The sequence below is a fragment of the Myxocyprinus asiaticus genome, chromosome 3 (genome assembly GCF_019703515.2).
Source record: "Myxocyprinus asiaticus isolate MX2 ecotype Aquarium Trade chromosome 3, UBuf_Myxa_2, whole genome shotgun sequence".
Classification (NCBI taxonomy): Eukaryota; Metazoa; Chordata; class Actinopteri; order Cypriniformes; family Catostomidae; genus Myxocyprinus; species Myxocyprinus asiaticus.
Window position 1 is genome coordinate 18,182,107 of NC_059346.1, and position 18,233 is coordinate 18,200,339.

At 38.9% G+C, this 18,233-nt stretch overlaps 2 protein-coding genes across 5 annotated transcripts; one reads left to right on the forward strand and one right to left on the reverse strand.

The window, feature by feature from the left end:
• Nucleotides 1-16: 16 nt before the first annotated feature.
• On the reverse strand, nt 17-8,280 carry LOC127427229 (myotubularin-related protein 2-like). Of its 3 annotated transcripts, none has more exons than XM_051674703.1 (16): nt 8,084-8,280; nt 7,800-7,860; nt 7,639-7,662; nt 7,483-7,546; nt 7,273-7,367; nt 7,065-7,169; nt 6,882-6,986; nt 6,685-6,768; nt 4,715-4,864; nt 4,439-4,627; nt 4,176-4,361; nt 3,868-4,074; nt 2,973-3,065; nt 2,735-2,848; nt 1,127-1,303; nt 17-817 (listed from the first exon to the last, which is right to left on the reverse strand). In XM_051674703.1, exons 1-16 carry the CDS (start codon nt 8,116-8,118, stop codon nt 653-655), a joined length of 1,854 nt encoding a protein of 617 aa, XP_051530663.1. In that variant the 5' UTR covers nt 8,119-8,280; the 3' UTR covers nt 17-652. The 3 variants fall into 3 exon arrangements, with proteins under 3 accessions (XP_051530663.1, XP_051530654.1, XP_051530672.1); XM_051674694.1 differs by having other exon boundaries at nt 7,749-7,860; XM_051674712.1 differs by lacking the exons at nt 17-817; nt 1,127-1,303 and having other exon boundaries at nt 2,734-2,863; nt 7,749-7,860.
• Nucleotides 8,281-9,724: 1,444 nt separating this feature from the next.
• LOC127427301 (gap junction beta-1 protein-like) lies at nt 9,725-17,701 on the forward strand. 2 transcript variants are annotated; one of them, XM_051674826.1, is made up of 2 exons: nt 9,725-9,869; nt 16,679-17,701. In XM_051674826.1, exon 2 carries the CDS (start codon nt 16,693-16,695, stop codon nt 17,413-17,415), a length of 723 nt encoding a protein of 240 aa, XP_051530786.1. In that variant the 5' UTR covers nt 9,725-9,869; nt 16,679-16,692; the 3' UTR covers nt 17,416-17,701. The 2 variants fall into 2 exon arrangements, with proteins under 2 accessions (XP_051530786.1, XP_051530775.1); XM_051674815.1 differs by lacking the exon at nt 9,725-9,869 and adding an exon at nt 15,646-15,914.
• Nucleotides 17,702-18,233: the final 532 nt, after the last annotated feature.

Here is an 18,233-nt window from a genome sequence, read left to right on the forward strand (position 1 = left end):
CAAAACACACCATCTATTGTGTAGATCAAGATACTGCGTTTATTGCTGTAGATTCTCCTGTAGCATAGCGCAATCTAGTAGTGATTATTGCCAACAGAGGCCTAATTAATTAGTGTTGACACACTGCATTTGTCAATTTTGTTAATCTAGAAGCAAAAGTTACAGTGCATATTTTTAACAGAAATGGATCACTGATTATATGAAGTGTCATTTTAAAATGAGCCCAAGAAAGTTTAGAATTTCAAGTGAAGACAGAATTCTGTACATAAAAGTCTAAGGCCCAAAAAACTCACCTCAACTTCCTCCACCTTAAGGTGATGTAAGCAGAATCCAAGTGACATCACCCTGCTTTGATCATGTGATGCTCGATATCAGAGCATGTCCTCCACCCAGTTCTACCTCAACACACAGCTCATCCATAATAATCCCTAATATATGTTTATAATGTCTTAATGCCTCTCTAGTCTTAATAATAAATGTAATAATATAATATCAGAATTATGCAGTTTTAGTGATCAAAAGCATCTTCCATCCAGCCATCTGGTAGCAGCGAGGTGAATGTTAGTGTGTGAATTTTCATCAATTGTCTATTGCTGCAAGTAATATGAGGACTGCGTGACAAGCTCACACTCTCTGTTAGTGTATGGGAACCTTATACAAAGGTTTGCACAGGTGTGGTAGAAAGTGTAGGAGATCCGGCCTTCTCAGAGGATGAAGAGGCCGTTCGATTGGCTGCCTCACGTTGTAGCTCTTCCACCCTTTTCTGAAGCTCCGCCCTTTTGGCGAGCAGCTCTTTATAGCGCTGATGGACAGGCTCCTGAACACAGAAACATGTACTTTTATAGGAAACAGACTTTAAAATCCAAGCCATTTTAGAACCCGTTACACGCAATTACAAATGGAGCCTGAAATAAACTTTTACATTTAGAATTTTGCAAGAGCAATATTTTTCAACATGATATGAAAACCAACACTAATTTACCTCATAAACTTGTTAATAGCAGGACAATGTGAGCAAGCACTGACTATAAAACTGTGAACTGTAACTTGTGGTCCGGCAGAGTTAGACAATAAGCCTAACCATTTCTGCACCTGCGTATCCAATAAAGCATTTTAATTTGTTTACCTGTGGGCACATCCGAGGATTCCAGCGTATGTAGTATGAGACCCAGAGCTGGAGGTGTCGTATGCCAACGGTGGGGAAGAGCACATGGGAAGGGTAGTGCACATACAGCGGATTCACAAACTCCTCCAGTTGGCTGTTCACAAATGACCATAGAGACACAGTGCGCTTCGGCACTTCCTAAACATACACAGATAGTCCATTAGACTAACAAACATTCCTATATAATGTAAATGATCTAACACTCAGTCTTAAATGTCTTTTGGCCTTGAAATGAACCTTGTTATGCCTGAAGCGCAATGGCAAATGTTTTGAGCTTGAACAGGCCACAACCTTTTAACATACTGTAATAAAGAAGTTGGACTTGATGATTCAAGTGTTAAATTGTGATGCAGATCAATTCATTTATATCTGAATTGCCACCTGAATTACTGAGGATTTTCTAAAAGGGGCAGTCAGATCTATTAGAGATCATAATAAATATAGGCATTGTTTTGAATAAAACATTTCTAGTATGGTACCTTTAATATTCAAACTGTGTAAATACAAAAAGGTGTGTGTATGTATACACTAGGGGTGGGAAGAAATATCGATTTTCTGATGCATCGCGATCTTCGTTAGAATGATTTCGATATTGATACTTAAAGCCCAAAATCGATCTTTCACTCTATACACAACCCTCTACAATGCAAGTAACAAAAGAGGAACATTTAATTCTAATCACACATGGACACTCTAAAGAAATCATGCACAACTTTCGTTATATGCGCTTGTCTTAAAGAGATACAGCATGTGTTCTACATAGTGTAAATACTTGTAAATAGTACAATTTATGCAAGTAAACAATAAACATGTAACAAAATATATATGCAGCATAATAAATGCAATTTCAAAACATTAATTGATGGAATAGACTGAATTTGAACAATATTCAAAAGCTTAAATGTGACCAATTTGATGAAAAACTAATGATAAAATATAATTTGTAAAATTAATATTTTCGAACTGTACCTAGATGGGTTACATAGAAGGTTCCTTTAAAGGTGCACTCAATAACTTTGTGTCATCTTGGACTCTGACACCTAGCAGCTTGGATGCAGCATCATTTAAAATCAATAGTTTTCAGTTTCAGATGCCATTGTAGAAATGTAGTATTCACAGTCAGTCATGATTACTTTAATCAATGAGTGAAAGTGTCAAATAACAGGACGGTTACTGAGATTAAGCGAGTAGTATTCGGCTGGTCATGTGACTCTAACATGGCAGCCCCCATGTGCGGACCCTCTCCATGTAGAATAAAACAGCTTTTATAAAGTTACTGATATGACTGGAGTCGTCATTATAATGTGAGTGGTCATGATGTCCTACATATATTGCAAAATTACAATTCATGTCTTTAGGAGTTACACTTTTTTTAATGAAGAAAATATTACTGAGTGCACCTTTAAAATTAAGAGCATTAGCTGAGTGAGAATTTCTTTCATATGTGTGCAAAATGGACATTGTAACAGAAATGTACACATATGAATCGATATCAAAATCCGAATAAAATTGGGAAATCTGTCTCAATACCCAGCCCTAGTAGACATAGGCCCACAAGCTATCTCTTACCTCTTTGAGTCTTTGCTGCTCACTGTTACACAGAAATGTTCCAAAAAGGCAGCTGTACAGGTGATCCAGTATTGTAATAAGGAAATACTCATTGAACTCGAAAGCTGCCGGAAACTACACACATACACACTGTAATGTATAGAGACCGGTTGTGGTAGTACATTGAAGACATTTTAAAATAGGCACATATTAGACTCTAGTAACTATGTTTTTTTTTTTTTTTTTTTTCTTCACTTACCTGTCTTGTCATCTGCCAGACACAGTCAATGAACTGCAGGAAAATAGGAGAGCGATCGGCATCCGTGTGATTCTTATCACCATGACCTAGCCTCTATACACACCCACACAAACAAAATAATCATGTATTCATTATAAAAATTTACTTAATAATGGCAATAAATGTTCACTTAAAAAAAAGTTCAGATTAAAAAAAATGTCTAATTGTCAAGTTCACTCTGACTCCATTTATAACAACTAGCTAAAACAAACAAGGTAAACAATTCAAAAGGGGTATTTACACTTTGTCGCTTCATGCATTTTTACTGATCAAATTGCTATCCGTTTGAATAAGCACATTCCATTTACACCAGACCACATCAATGTGTCTCCGCCAAACGGATATAAATCAGATCTTCAATTTACGTGCTATATGCAAATAAAACACGTAAAACAGTTCATTCCATGATTATGCTAATGCCGGGCAGCAAATTGAAAAGATCTGATTTATTATTTGATTCAAAGTGACTTTGCCCAGTGCATGTGTGTGTGTCTGTGTGTATGCGCACGCTGTGTATTTTTCCTCTCGGGACTTCTCGTAGGTAAGATGCATCATGCGCGTCAGCTGAACTCACGTGTTTAGTTCAGTTTTGCCAACGATCTGCATCAAATAAATGAAGTAAAATGCTCTGTCTCTCCTACAATGTGCATCCTTTTCATAATATGTTATTATTTATTGTGCGACACAAGCCATATGCAAATAAGTGGTTACAGCTCGTAAAGTTTATATATGTGGCTTGAACAGCCGGATGCATTTAGATTTGAATTTTGAGTGGAATGCGTCTCAAACCACCTCTGGAGTGCTGTGTGTGTTATTTTGTGGTGTGTGAGAGTGGTTCTTGTCTATGTGCACTAACCAGTTGGAAGCGGTGGCCAAAGCTGAGCCATTCTTTCTCCAGAAGTATCTGAAACCCCCGAATGGTTCTGTAATGAGAGTCCAGCATTATCAGGGCCAGTGAGGTCAGCTGAGCTGTTCTGTCCCAGCCATCACTGCAGTGAACCACCACTGACGTTTTCCCAGACTCCACCTTATCAGCTATCCTTAAAGCTCCTGCCAGAATCAACTGTCAAACACACAAATCATCATCGGTGCCACCTTTATCATCCCCATTCTTCACATGCAAGAAATGTGATGTAGAGATCTGATATGCCCCACTCCTCTCACCTTGATATGTTCTAGCCAGTGGGTGGACTCAAGGTTGGAAAGCCAGTGAGATTCCTCGATGTTGGGGTAGACAACCTCCTTCAGCTTCCTAAGTGACTCGCGCATTACGTGAATATTGTGAATATCCAGAAACACCAGTTCAGCATTCTGATAAGCATCTTCACTCTCATACCCACCTCCTTTCATCTAAAACACAGACAAATACTGAATTTTGAAAGCTTACCTTTCATGTGAAACACTGGGAATAGTGTCTTGATACTCACCTTGTTGGCTGCAGCATTCACAGTGGGCCTGGCATCGAATATGAAGAGTTTGTGTGATTGTGCGTTAGCATCCATGATGGCTTGCAGGAGCTTCTCGTCTTCTTTGCACCGCCGGCCGTTCTGGCCAACCATCGGCTGACTGGTCCGAACCACTGCAGCTTGACTCTCTGGGTGGATCCATGACAACACCTAAAGTGGGGGGAGCAACAAGCTTCAGTTAGTAAGGTGGTACAGATAAACAATCACACAAATTGATGTCGAACTGATACCACTTACCGGTATGCGACCTTTGGCCCTGAAGCTTGAGACTCGCCTTAGTTCCTCATCAGTGATGGTTACAGGGACAACTAGCGCTGCTGGGTACGAATCGCAAAGCTCATAGTGATCGTTCACTTTAGAGATCCTCCAGCTCTCATTTGGAAGACCCTACACACACACACACACATTTATATACAATGGCCCCAAAAGGTATTTGGACACTTAAGATTAAAAATGTACGAATGTCACTGCATTTGAAACAAAATATCAAACCAAGTTGCATTTATTAAAAGAAAAATATAGCACAAGCACACTTTTCCCAACAATAAAGTTTTTCCCAAAAATAAGTTTGTTTAAACAAAACAATACTTTACACAGCTGGGTTTCCATCCTGGAATATTGCATAAAAACTGCTGGATGGAAACACCAAGATGCAAATAAAATCTCCAAAAAGCACATAAAAAACCGTATACACTTGCTTGATAAGAGGAAATGTGCGTAAACTATGAAGGAAACACATTTACTGAATAAACTCCTATTGAATTTATTAGGAATACAAGATCAAAAAAAGTCTGTGACTGAATTGACATTCATCAGTCAGCAGAGTGACCACAGGTGTAATTAATTACATCGGACCCAGGACCTCAATCTGCTGAATGGTAATGAATTGACATTTATAACTGGACCAACCATCGGACCAATCATCGCATCTGAAATGTTACTCTGGTCATCCTGAAATAACAGTGTCTAGAAAATCCAAAGCCTGCATAGAGTTTGCAGAGCAAATAATTCGAATACGAACTTCAAACTGTGCCGAAGAGCAGGTTTATTGACACTTTTGAAAAATATATTATAGATCAACACAGCAAAGACATATGGATGGAGGAACGCACACACACAGTGCTCCCAGAACTGTGTGATGCGCTGTCGCTCCCAGACAAGTTCTTCTAGAGTGTTTTGTCTGTGTGCTCTAAACCGGGAGTTTCTTTTTTTTTATTTGGAATGCCCAATTTCCAATGTGCTCTAAGTCCTCGTGGTGGCGTAGTGACTCGCCTCAATCCAGGTGGCGGAGGATGAATCTCAGTTGCCTCCGCGTCTGAGACAGTCAATCCACGCATCTTATCACGTGGCTTGTTGTGCACATTACCGCGGAGGCGTAGCGCGTGTGGAGGCCCACGCTATTCACGCACAACTCACCACGTGCCCCACCGAGAGCGAGAACCACATTATAGCGACAACGAGGAGGTTACCCCATGTGACTCTACCCTCCCTAGCAACCGGGCCAATTTGGTTGCTTAGGAGACCTGGCTGGAGTCACTCAGCACGCCCTGGATTCAAACTCGCGACTCCAGGGGTGGTAGTCAGCGTCTTTACTCGCTGAGCTACCCAGGGGCCCCCGAGACTATTTTATTAATAAAAGAGTCACGGTGGCTACAATTTCTCCGGAAATGACGATTTTGTTCTTTTGAACACAAGGGATGGAAACGCGGCTTTATTCGCACATTGTTGTTGTGCTATTATGGTTTTTCGCATAAATTAAATTTGCAACTTGGATGGAAACATAGCTACTGAAGTATCCAAAACACTGTATCCAATTTATTGGACACATTATTTAAAATTAGGACAAAAGTATTTGGATACATTCTGGTTGTCAAATTGAGTGAAACATGTCCATAGTCAATTTAATTAACTACACCTGTGGTCACTCTGCTAGGGCATCTGTGTAAATTGATTTCCTAAATCCACTAAAAATGAACTGGGGGACTGGTTGGTTAAAAGTCATTGCAAAAAGGCAAAGAAAATTTCACTTTTGAGAAAAGGTCTAGCATCATTTGTTTGCAGATGCCATTTCAGTACCATATTTTGTTATCTAATGCAATGAAATTCATGCAATTTAAGTGATAGAATACTTTTTAGAGCAGCTGTGCACATAGAACTAAAAAATAAAGCAAATGTGTAAAAAAACCACAAAAAAAAACCTAATATACCTGTCTCTTGTATTCAGCTAGTGGATCATACACCTTCCATCCATTCACAGGAAACACTTGCTTATACTCAAATGCAAAGAGAGACTAGAAATAGAGGGAAGGAGGGAGTCAAACAGAGATGCAGAGAATTGAGATTTGAGTATTTCTTGAAGACTAATGAGTTCAATCAGTGCTCTCTGTCTAGGACCATTTCTCACCATGTTGTTGGACACTGGAAAGGCAAACTTCATTAGAACCTCAAACACTGATTTCTTCAATGAGTCCTCACGCTCCTTGTGCACAAAGCGCAGGTTTCTCACGTCCTACAACACACACATTTAATTTGCATTAAAAACATATGCAAAAATCACATTTAGTTAACTGTCCACGAACACACGAACCTTGCAGACAAGGCCATATGAGACATCCCCTCTGCTAGTTGCTGCTCCAATCTTCTCTACTCTGCTCAAAACTCCCAACGGTAGATCCAGCACAAACACTGGCTCCTAAATATACAAACACAAGTGAATGAAAATAGACTTTTTGGAAATTCTCACCAGCTGCCTGTACTTTACCGGGACAGTATATGCGAGTGTGTGAATGTCTCACCCTATCAGTGCATCTAAAGAACAATCTGTAGTTGGTGACCGTTATAGTTCCTCTAATAGGCCCAAAGAATGGACAAATATACGTGACGTCTTTAGCTGTGGACACAAACACACAAGCATCTACAATAAAACCATAAGAGTAGTAATCTATAGTAATGAAGCCATCTTGCAATACAGATCTACGGTAGTAAATATAATGCGCCACAAATACCCGCATCCTGAATGATTTCCTCAGGCAAAAGAGGAAGCACTTCTTTACTGGGGTCCTTATTGACCTGAACAAAGGATAATATAGGATCAGTGCACAAGAACTGAGGAAACTTAAACTTTAACACCTAACTGAACTTCGATAATTTTTATAGGCTACCTTTTCAAATGCTTTTCCTTTAGTCTGCAAGGAAGAAAAAGAACAAATATGGTTAAGTTTATGAATAGGGAGATCTTTATGCTCATTAGTAGGCATAGCTCAGAACATACAGCAGTTTTAGGAACAGAGTGTAAAGTGTTGTGTTGGGGTTCGGTTCTGACCCGCAGCTCTGCATCCGACAGTCTGGTGCCACTCGAGAGGTCCGAGCGGGTCGTGGTGGAGCTGAAAGAATATTAGAGGATTAAGACGGATTAAGCCCACATCTATTTGCTTTACTCATAATGTGTCGTGTTCTGACCGAGAAATCCCACTGAGGACGCCTCAAAAATCCCTTTAATTTGCATAAATGTGTTTCATAAAGTGCGTTTGTGAAATATAACTTTATATTTACATGTAGAATAGCTGTGAGGGGGAGAGAGTGTGTATGTGTGTGTTTTGCTGGTACCTGCACAGCGACTCCACACTGCCGCTCTCCTCCATACCGAATCGGAACGAACCGCGGCACTGCTAAACTTGTGAATCTTTTTTAACTCTATAAATCCTTGTGTTTTAAAGTGTTGACTTTACTGTGTGGAAACTCACTCAACACAAATACCGGAAGCTGCCATGTCTTCCCACAATTCCTGTGCGGGTGGGACTGAACGACCGTGCACGCGCGCGCACCTACATCGTTGGTACGTTTGGGAATATTACGTTAGAGATATAAGTCAAAAGAAGGCACTCACAAAGTATATAAATAAACTTGTGTGTGGTGCTGCCTTGTATTTTTTGACAACTTTAAAGTGACAGTTCACTCAAAAATGAACGTTCTGTCATTATTTACTTACCCTTTTGTCATTCCAAACCAGTATGACTTTCTTCCATGGAACATGTCAGGAGATATAAGGCAGAATGACAGCCTCAGACAATATTCACTTTCATTGTGTGTGTGTGTGCAATAAAAGTAAATGGTGACATTGAGACATAACTTTTCCTTTAGTGTTGCACAGAATAAAGAAATTCATACTGGTTTGGAACGATATGAGGGTGTGCAAATGATGACAGATTTTTTTGTTTTGTTTGTTTTTTTGGGTGAACTATCCCTTAAAGTTAGCTACATTTGAGAAGAAAAAAAAAGTTATTTTAGGGACATCCTCAGAATGATACATTGTTTCTAAAGGGAGTAAACAATGTCTTCATATTACTGCATAAACGGGTTTGGATTAGCTTTACTAATTTATCATATGCTTTATTTATATAGTGCCTTTTCCAAACTCAAGGACAAAATCTCACTTTCAAAAGACAGCGGCAAAATGAAGGACAAAGTGAGAGGAAAGCACTGATAATGCTGGTTAGGTGAACGTAATAATAAAAACAAAACAATGAAGAACAATAGAAGTCAATGGCAAGTCCACAATTAGTTAGCTATAAACATCTTTTGTGCTGTGTGTTTGCTTTATGCAAGTGTGTGCCTGTTTTTATGTCTTGTGCCAGTGTAGTCCAGCATTCATTCTTAGTGTGAGTAGACTACTTTTTATCATTTCTTGGTCCAAAGAGTTCCTATAGTCAGAAGTCCTCAGATGAATAGAGAATAAATACTTGTGTACAAGTATATGTGCCTTTTACTGCCTGGTATATATGTTTTAATGGATAATTATCAAAATTTAGGGGAAACCATCACTGTTAGGGGGGCTTAATTGTTGGCTGTGCTAGGAGGGCACATTTGCTATAGTTTGTACTTTATTCTGCAACCAAAAGAAGAAAAAAAGAGAAATTTTTTCTAAAAGTGTCTTTTTATAATGTAAATTTATATGTACAGTTGTGATGCCCAAGTATAGGTTTGTGTATTTAAGTGTGTGTAAAAGGCTGTAATGCATAGAGTGTTTGTGCATTTAGACATTCACATTTGTATTTGTATGAATATGAGTATGAATGAATGCTATGTATGTAAATGCACACAACTTGTGTGTGTGATTTGGTGTATGTTGGTGTGTGTGTTCGTATATGATGTGCGTCAGAGTCTCTGCTGGTGGGTGTGTATCTTGTGTCTGATCTGAATGGTTAAGAACTCAGCAGCACAAGCATCTTTTGTGTGGAGATGTTTGTAGTGGGGTGAGTAACAGCGTGACACAAGTGATTAGCAATGCAAAGCTCCAGTTCTGCGCCATAATCTGCACTAGTGAAACATCAACCCTTTCTGTGCGACTTCAACTCCAGCCTTTTCTTCTGCTCAGGGATCTCATCAACCGCAGGTAAACATAAGACAAATACCAACCCTACCAAACACAGTACTAAACCAACCACTTAAACCCTGTCATAATCAACTACCAACCATGTTCAAACCAACAACTCAGTAATAATCAACCACTACCAAACCAGTGAAACCAACAAAGAAACACCCAGATATAGTTTACATAATTTAGAAATGTAAATACTACAACCACTCCTTGTTCATTAATGAATATAACACATAATAAGTCACAATAATAAGTCAGGAAATATATTCGTTCACCACACAGGAAACTACAAATCTGTCTCTGTGTACTCGAAGGGAAAATGTTCTGCAGTGTATTTACAGGCTTTTTTTGTACAGGTCTATGATGACATCCACCATTTTACATCAAACATTCATTCACTTCTAATCAAAACACAGCAAACACTTTATTACAAACATATGATCCTTGATTTGTTTTTTGTTTTTCTGGCATTAGAGATGAAACTGACCTGTAACATCACAGAAATAAATTAAAAACTAGTACAAGAAAAAATAACTATTTTTAACATGCACCTAAATGCATTGATTGATAAATTGTTGTATAGTTCTGATTTATCTATATAAGACTCTGCTTTCTGTTACATAATATGTGGTTAAAATGCTGTATGAACAGCAATAACAATATACACTAAAAAATGTTAACCTAAAAATTTGCTTCATGTGGTAACATCTAAATTGACTGGTTTTATTCAAGTCAAAATCTTAAGATAACATCACTGTCTCAACCTGAATATATTACTTTACACCAGCAAAACAAATTTTAAGGGTTAGATCATAGATATACACTGGTGGCCAAAAGTCTGGAATAATGTATAGATTTTGCTGTTTCTGAAGGAAATTGGTACTTTAATTCAACAAAGTGGCATTCAGCTGATCACAAAGTATAGTCAGGACATTACTGATGTAAAAAACAGCACCATCACTATTTGAAAAAAGTCATTTTGATCAAATCTAGACAGGCCCCATTTCCATCAGCCATAACTCCAACACCTTATCCTTGAGTAATCATGCTAAATTGCTAATTTAGTATTAGAAAATCACTTGCCATTATATCAAACACAGTTGAAAGCTATTTGGTTCATTAAATGAAGCTTAACATTGTCTTTGTGTTTGTTTTTTGTTATAACCGTTTTTTATTGATTCCATGCAGCAAATCAAATAGACATAAGAGAAAATGCAAAATCAAACCATATGAAATCATAACTTTACCCCCTGAACATTACCCCCCCACCCAATACAAACAAGCACTCCAGTGGTCAAAAGCCAAATTACAAAGACACACAAATAGACATTAAAACAGCAGAAAATATTTAGAGATATATAATTTTTTTAAATTTTTTTTTTAAAAACACCCCAATAGTCTCTTTCCGCTGCCTCTCCCCGAAAGCCTTCCAAAAATGCTAGATAACTGCCCCATCCAGTATGTATCCAGGTTGCCATATACCATCTCCTCAAACGCCGCCACCCTGCTCAACTCGATGCACCACTCACAAAATGAGGGCGCATCAGGCGACCTCCATCCGCTGAGGATTACCCGCCTGCCAATCATCACGCCAGTCAGGACCCAGCTCTCCATATATCCATCACCCATATTCAGGACCGCCCCATCACCTAAAATACACAGTCTGGGGCAAAATGAAAATCGAGTGTCCACTATGTCACAAATAAAGCTCTGAACCCTCAACCAAAATTCATAGATTTTAACACATCCCCAAAAAACATGGGTTGTGTCCCCATCTTCTGATTGGCATCACCAGCAGGTGTGTGTGTCTTTAAGACCAAGCCTATACAATCTAGAGGGGGTCCAAAAGAATCGATGCAAAATCTTAAATTGCATCAGACACACCCTTACATCTCTAGATGTTGACTTGATGTTTTTAGAATCCTAGCCCACACTCCCTCCTCCAATACCAAATTTAAATCTTTCTCCGATAATCTCTTGAGAGAAGTTGAAGATCCGTCCCCCAGACTCTGAATTAGCAGGGAGTAATACACTGATGCCTCATGGCCTTTTCCAAAAGCCGCAATCACCAACTCCAGAGTATCTGCCGCTTTAGGGGGGTGTATGCTACTCCCAAAAAGAGTACAGACCAGGTGGTGCAGCTGTAAATACCTAAAGAACTGAGATCTAGGAATCTTAAAATGTTGGACCAAATTTTCAAAAGATCTCAACACTCCACTCTCATACAGGTCACCGAGTGCAGTAACCCCCTCACAATCCACTCTGACCAGCAGAAAGGGGTCTTATTAATACGGAATTTTGGGTTCCGATATATGCTCGAGGCAATATTTAAATAAATGTCCGATTTAAACACTCTGGACCTTTTGTCCATAACGTGTGCAAATGCGAGATAACAGGGTGTGACTTAACTTCTCCGTATAGTTTAATAAAAAGGCTTTGCAATGGCGAAATAGGAGCAAGGACTTCCTGTTCGATACAAAACCAGGGAGAGTCTATCTAAGGTGGAAGCGACCAATGAGCCAAATGTCTGAGACCAAATGCATAATAATAAAACAAAATCTTGGGTAGGCCTAGCCCACCTTTGTCAATCGGCCTATTTAACGTGCTGAAATGTAATCTGGGACATTTACCATTCCAAATGAAGGACTTCGCTATGCTATCAAATTGCTTGAAATAAAAGAAGGGGACATCTACAGGGAAAGATTGTAACAGATAGCTGAATTTTGGAATACAATTAATTATAAAAACATTAACCTTCCCAATCTTAGATAAATGTAATGAAGCCCACCTGCCCACATCACTCAAAAATCTTTTTATTAAAGGGTCAAAATTAACTGTTTGGGTCACTGGAAGGCGCCCAGTTGAAAAGCCGTTACTGGGCAGTACGCTGTCAGAGACCATGCTTTAGATTTAGACCAATTGACTCTGTATCCTGAGAATTTAGAGAAGGAATTAATAATCCTGTGGAGGCAAGGCATAGATCTAGTGGGGTCAGAGACAAATAATAAAATATAATCTGCATAAAGCAAAAGTTTATGCACTACATCTCCTGTCACCACCCCTGGAAAATCATCCTCATTCCTTATCGTGGCTGCTAATGGCTCCAGGGCAAGACAGAACAATAATGGGGAAAGAGGGCAACCCTGCCAGGTGCCCCCATCCAGATTAAAATAATCTGAAACTAATCCATTTGTTTGTACTGCCGCTACCGGGTGTCTATACAGTAACTTAGTCCATCCAATAAAAGTATTTCCGAACCCGTATATTTCCAAAATCTTAAAAAAAGAATCCCATTGTACCATATCAAACGCGTTTTCGGCATCAAGTGAGATGGCAGTGTCCTGAGTCTGCAGAGTCTGATCATTCGCCATTGACCACATGATATTGATGAAATGCCAATATCAGTTCTTCTGTTATCAGAAGAGCTAAACCCCACCTGATCTATATGTACAAGAGATGTCATAACTACTTAATCGGTTAGCTAAAATTTTTGATAAAATTTTTACATCTAGCTGGATCAGGGAAATTGGATGTTAACTCTTACACTCACTTGGATCTTTGTCCTTTTTAAGAATCAGACTGATCCTGGCTTGTGTCATGGTTGGCGGAAGCTTTCCATTCTTTAATGATTCCATACAAACTTCTAACAAAAGTGGAGCCAGTTCTGTAGCATAAGATAAAACAATTCAGCGGCAAATCCATCTGTCCCCAGAGACTTGCCTGTGGTCAAGGCCTTGATTACCTCATCAAGCTCCTCTAAGGTTATCTCAGAATCAAGATAATTTTTTGCTCATTTGTCAGTTTAGGAAGTTATAATGGTTCCACAAAGTTTCTAATATCTTCATCAATAGATGAAGACGTGGAACTATAGTGACCAAAACTTTGTGTTTGTTTTAGAGTTGCCACAGTATGCAATAGACTGGCATGTCTTAAGGTCAATATTAGGTCAAAAATGGCAAAAAAGAAACAGCTGTCTCTAGAAACTCACTAGACAATCATTGTTTTGAGGAATGAAGACTATACAATGCTTGAAATGGCCAAAAAACTGAAGATTTCATACAAAGGTGTACACTACAGTCTTCAAAGACAAAGGACAACTGGCTCTAAAAAGGACAGAAAGAGATGTGGAAGGCCATATGTACAACTAAACAAGATGATAAGTACATCAGAGTCTCTAGTTTGAGAAATAGATGCCTCACATGTCCTCAGCTGACAGCTTCATTGAATTCTACCCGCTCAACACCAGTTTCATGTACAACAGTAAAGCGAAGACTCAAGGGTGCAGGCCTTATGTGAAGAATTGCAAAGAAAAAGCCACTTTTGAAACAGAAAACCAAAAGAAAGTGGGCAAAGAAACACAAACACTGGACAATAGATAACTGGAAAAGAGTGTTATGGATCTTAACCCCATTGAGCTTTTGTGGGTCAGCTAGACTGTAAGGTGCGTGAGAAGTGCTCGACAAGACAGCCACATCTGTGGCAAGTGCTACAGGAAGCGTGGGGTGAAATGTCACCTGAGTATCTGGACAAACTGACAGCTAGAATGCCAAAGATCTGCAAAGCTGTCATTGCTGCACATAGAGGAACTCTTTGAAGTTGTAAGAAGTTCTGAACATTTTTTTCAAATTGTAATAGCAATTTTTCTCATTATTAATGTCCTGACTATACATTGTGATCAGTTGAATGCCACTTTGGTGAATAAAAGTACCAATTTCTTTCCATAAGAGCAAAATCTGTACATTATTCCAAACTTTTGGCCGCCAGTGTAGCTTCTTAAAGAGATAGTTCACCCAAAATGAAAATTCTCTCATCATTTACTCACCCTCATGCCATCCCAGATGTGTATGACTTTCTTCTACAGAACACAAACAACAATTTTTAGAAGAATATTTCAACTCTGTAGGTCCTTTCAATAAGTGAATGGTGACCACAACTTTCAAGCTCCAAAATCACATAAAGGTAGCATAAAAGCAATCCATATGGCTCCAGTGGTTAAATAGGTATCGGTGAGAAACAGATCAATATTTAAATCCTTTTTACTATAAATCTCCACATTCATGTTCTGAAAGTAAAAGTGGAGATTTATAGTAAAAAAGGATTGAAATACTGATCTGTTTCTCACCCAAAGGGATTGCATCGCTTCAGAAGACATATATTAAGCCACTGGAGTCATATGGATTACTTTTATGCTGCTTTTATATGGTTTTAGAGCTTCAAAGTTCTGGTCACCATTCACTTGCATTGAAAGGACCTACAGAGCTGAGATATTCTTCTAAATATCTTTGTTTGTGTTCAGCAGAAAAAAGAAAGTCATACACATCTGGGATGGCATGGGGGTGAATAAATCATGAGAGAATTTGTATTTTTAGGTAAAACTATCCCTTTAAGGAAACAATTGCAGGTTACCACTTTTAACATAAACACATCAAATTACATGATGGGAATCCATGGTTTGCACTTAAAGAACATCGATTTTGGAGTAACTGCCAGTATAATCAGTTTGATAAACTATAAAGAACTGAATTCATAATGAGTCTTAAACCCCATTACTGACCAATTCTAAACAAAACTATAAATATCTGAGACCGTAATGAGTGTTAAAATCCACTGTTAACCAATTCTAAACTCATCTATAAATATTTGAGTTCATAATGAGTGTTAAAACCCACTACTGACCAACAGTGTGTTTCAATCTGTAAATGATGGTTTTATTAGTCCTGGGCCTCTTATGTCAGAAAAAGTACACCAATATATGAGGCAGGAAAGGAAAGGTAAAAGATAGAAGATACTCAATGACCCATATCACACACACAGAAGCACACACTCTTGTTCTGTGACTGAACCCACGCTTTCATTGTGCGAGGGGAGAATGACATTGGCGCGATTGCAGGTCACATGGTTGGCCGTGCCTTCATAAATCGTGGATGCAAGCTGGAGACTCTCCATCTGACAGAAGTACACACATTCAGACACACATACACACACACTGGAGACACGGCGGGTCTCAGAACCCCTTCACACGGGCTCTGCCCATGCCACTAACACCACCTGCGGAGTCTGGTAATACTGAATACTCCATAAATCTCTCTCTTTCTCTTGGTCCAGAATTGTAACTTAAGTTGTCTGCTGCTGTTTTCTACTGTAGATTTTGTTGTATTGTGGCCTTGGACTTGAACTTTTTGTGAAATGTGAATAATATTCAATGGATGTAGCAATTCCAGGTAGCATGAAAATCAATATGAATAAATAAAAAAAAAACATACTTGAAAGACATTTACATTGTGATATTTCAGATTCTGAGTACAAAATGGTAAAAGGTCAGCTTATCTCCAGGTTCTGATTGGTAGTTTTTATCACCATTGTGTCACATACTGGTACACAGAGCCAGATGTGGATGGGTTTTGAGTAATGTCTCAATGACATTACATTTATGTATTTGAAAAATGCTTTTTTGCTCCAAAGTGACTCAAAGTGCATTCAAGGTATAGGCTACATCTTTGTTGCTAATGGCATGCTCTACCTGTTGAGCTAATGGAACCACTTCGTATGTCTTATGTCTGAATTGAGACTCAAAACATTAAAATATATGAGCAACTGAATTAATAATTTTTACATCTAGGATGTTATACTGATAACCTTTGCATTTTTCAATGTTGGGTGAGGTAGCTGCAAGATCTGATGATGCCGTCAAGCTGAATGCATGATATCTGATTTCTTATAAAATGTCAGATATTATTGTGATCATCTGTTTGGTTGAGAGTGGCCACTGTTCTAAAAATGTATATGTGTGTTTCCTAACAGTGGGGCTTTGCTCTTTCTTTCAGATCTGGAACCAAAAATGAACTGGGCGTCTTTTTATGCCGTGATCAGCGGCGTGAACCGGCATTCCACCGGTATAGGGCGGATCTGGCTGTCGGTCCTCTTCATGTTCCGGATCCTGGTTCTGGTGGTGGCGGCGGAGAGTGTGTGGGGTGATGAGAAAGCACATTTTATCTGTAACACCCAGCAACCTGGCTGCAACAGTGTATGTTACGACCACTTCTTCCCCATCTCTCATATCCGGCTGTGGGCACTGCAACTGATTGTGGTCTCTACCCCCGCCCTGCTGGTGACCATGCACATTGCACATCGTCGGCATATCGATAAAAAGTTGTACCGCCAGGCTGGCCGCACCAGTCCAAAGGACCTGGAGCAGATAAAGACGCAAAAGATGAAGATTACTGGTGGTCTCTGGTGGACATACATGATTAGCCTGCTGTTCCGTGTGCTGTTTGAATCAGCTTTTATGTATTTGTTCTATATGATTTACCCTGGCTATAAAATGTTCCGGCTGGTAAAGTGTGACTCGTACCCCTGCCCAAACATAGTAGATTGCTTTGTGTCCCGACCAACAGAGAAAACAGTGTTCACTATATTTATGCTTGCTGTGTCTGGCGTCTGCATCCTGCTCAACATCGCGGAAATCATCTTTCTTGTTGCCAGGGCAACAAGTCGACATCTGAATAATTCCAAGGATTCCCCCGTGGGAGCCTGGATCTCTCAGAAACTGTGTTCCTTTTAGAAGTGCTCAGAAAAAAAATGATAGTTAGATACTCACACTACTCTAAACTCTAAAATACATTTCACTCAAATGCCTAATGTTAATAAGTGTTAATATACTGACATTATTTATTCATGGCTGTTTTATTGTAGACCTCAGAACTCATAAATTTAAAATATGTACAAAATATTAGCATACTCCATATCATTTTAGACCAATGCTTAATTCAGTTCTCACTGTTGTATGAATTTTATACTTATGTTGTTGCTAAAATACTACAATCAAATAAAATCCTTAATTTACTGTATGTGTGGGAGCATCTCTCTATAACTAATTACAAATATTTCACTCTCTGTGATTTTTATGTTTATTCAATTTGCAAATGTCAAGATTTAAATGGATAGTTTACCCAAAAATTTCAATTCTGTCATTATTTACTGTTCCAACCCTATATGACTTTCTTTCTTCTGTGGAACACATGAGGGTGAGTAAAGGCGCGGTCACATTTACCTTCGCACAGCAAAAGTTCATGCGATGGACTTCCGGTGGTGAATAATTTCCCTTTTTTGATTTCGCATGGAGTTCATTTTTGCTGAACTTTGGAAATTGTTTGGTTTGCCAGTGACCTCTGTGTGGACGGTGCTTCGTACACAACTAGCCTACACTGAATATTCACAATTATGAATATTCACAATAATTAAATGGACAAGGTTATAATTTTAGCGGCGAGTTATTTTTTAACATCACTCTATAAAGTGCAGCATTAAAAAGAGGCTGCTGAGGGGCCTGGGTAGCTCAGCGAGTAAAGACGCTGACTACCACCCCTGGAGTCCTGAGTT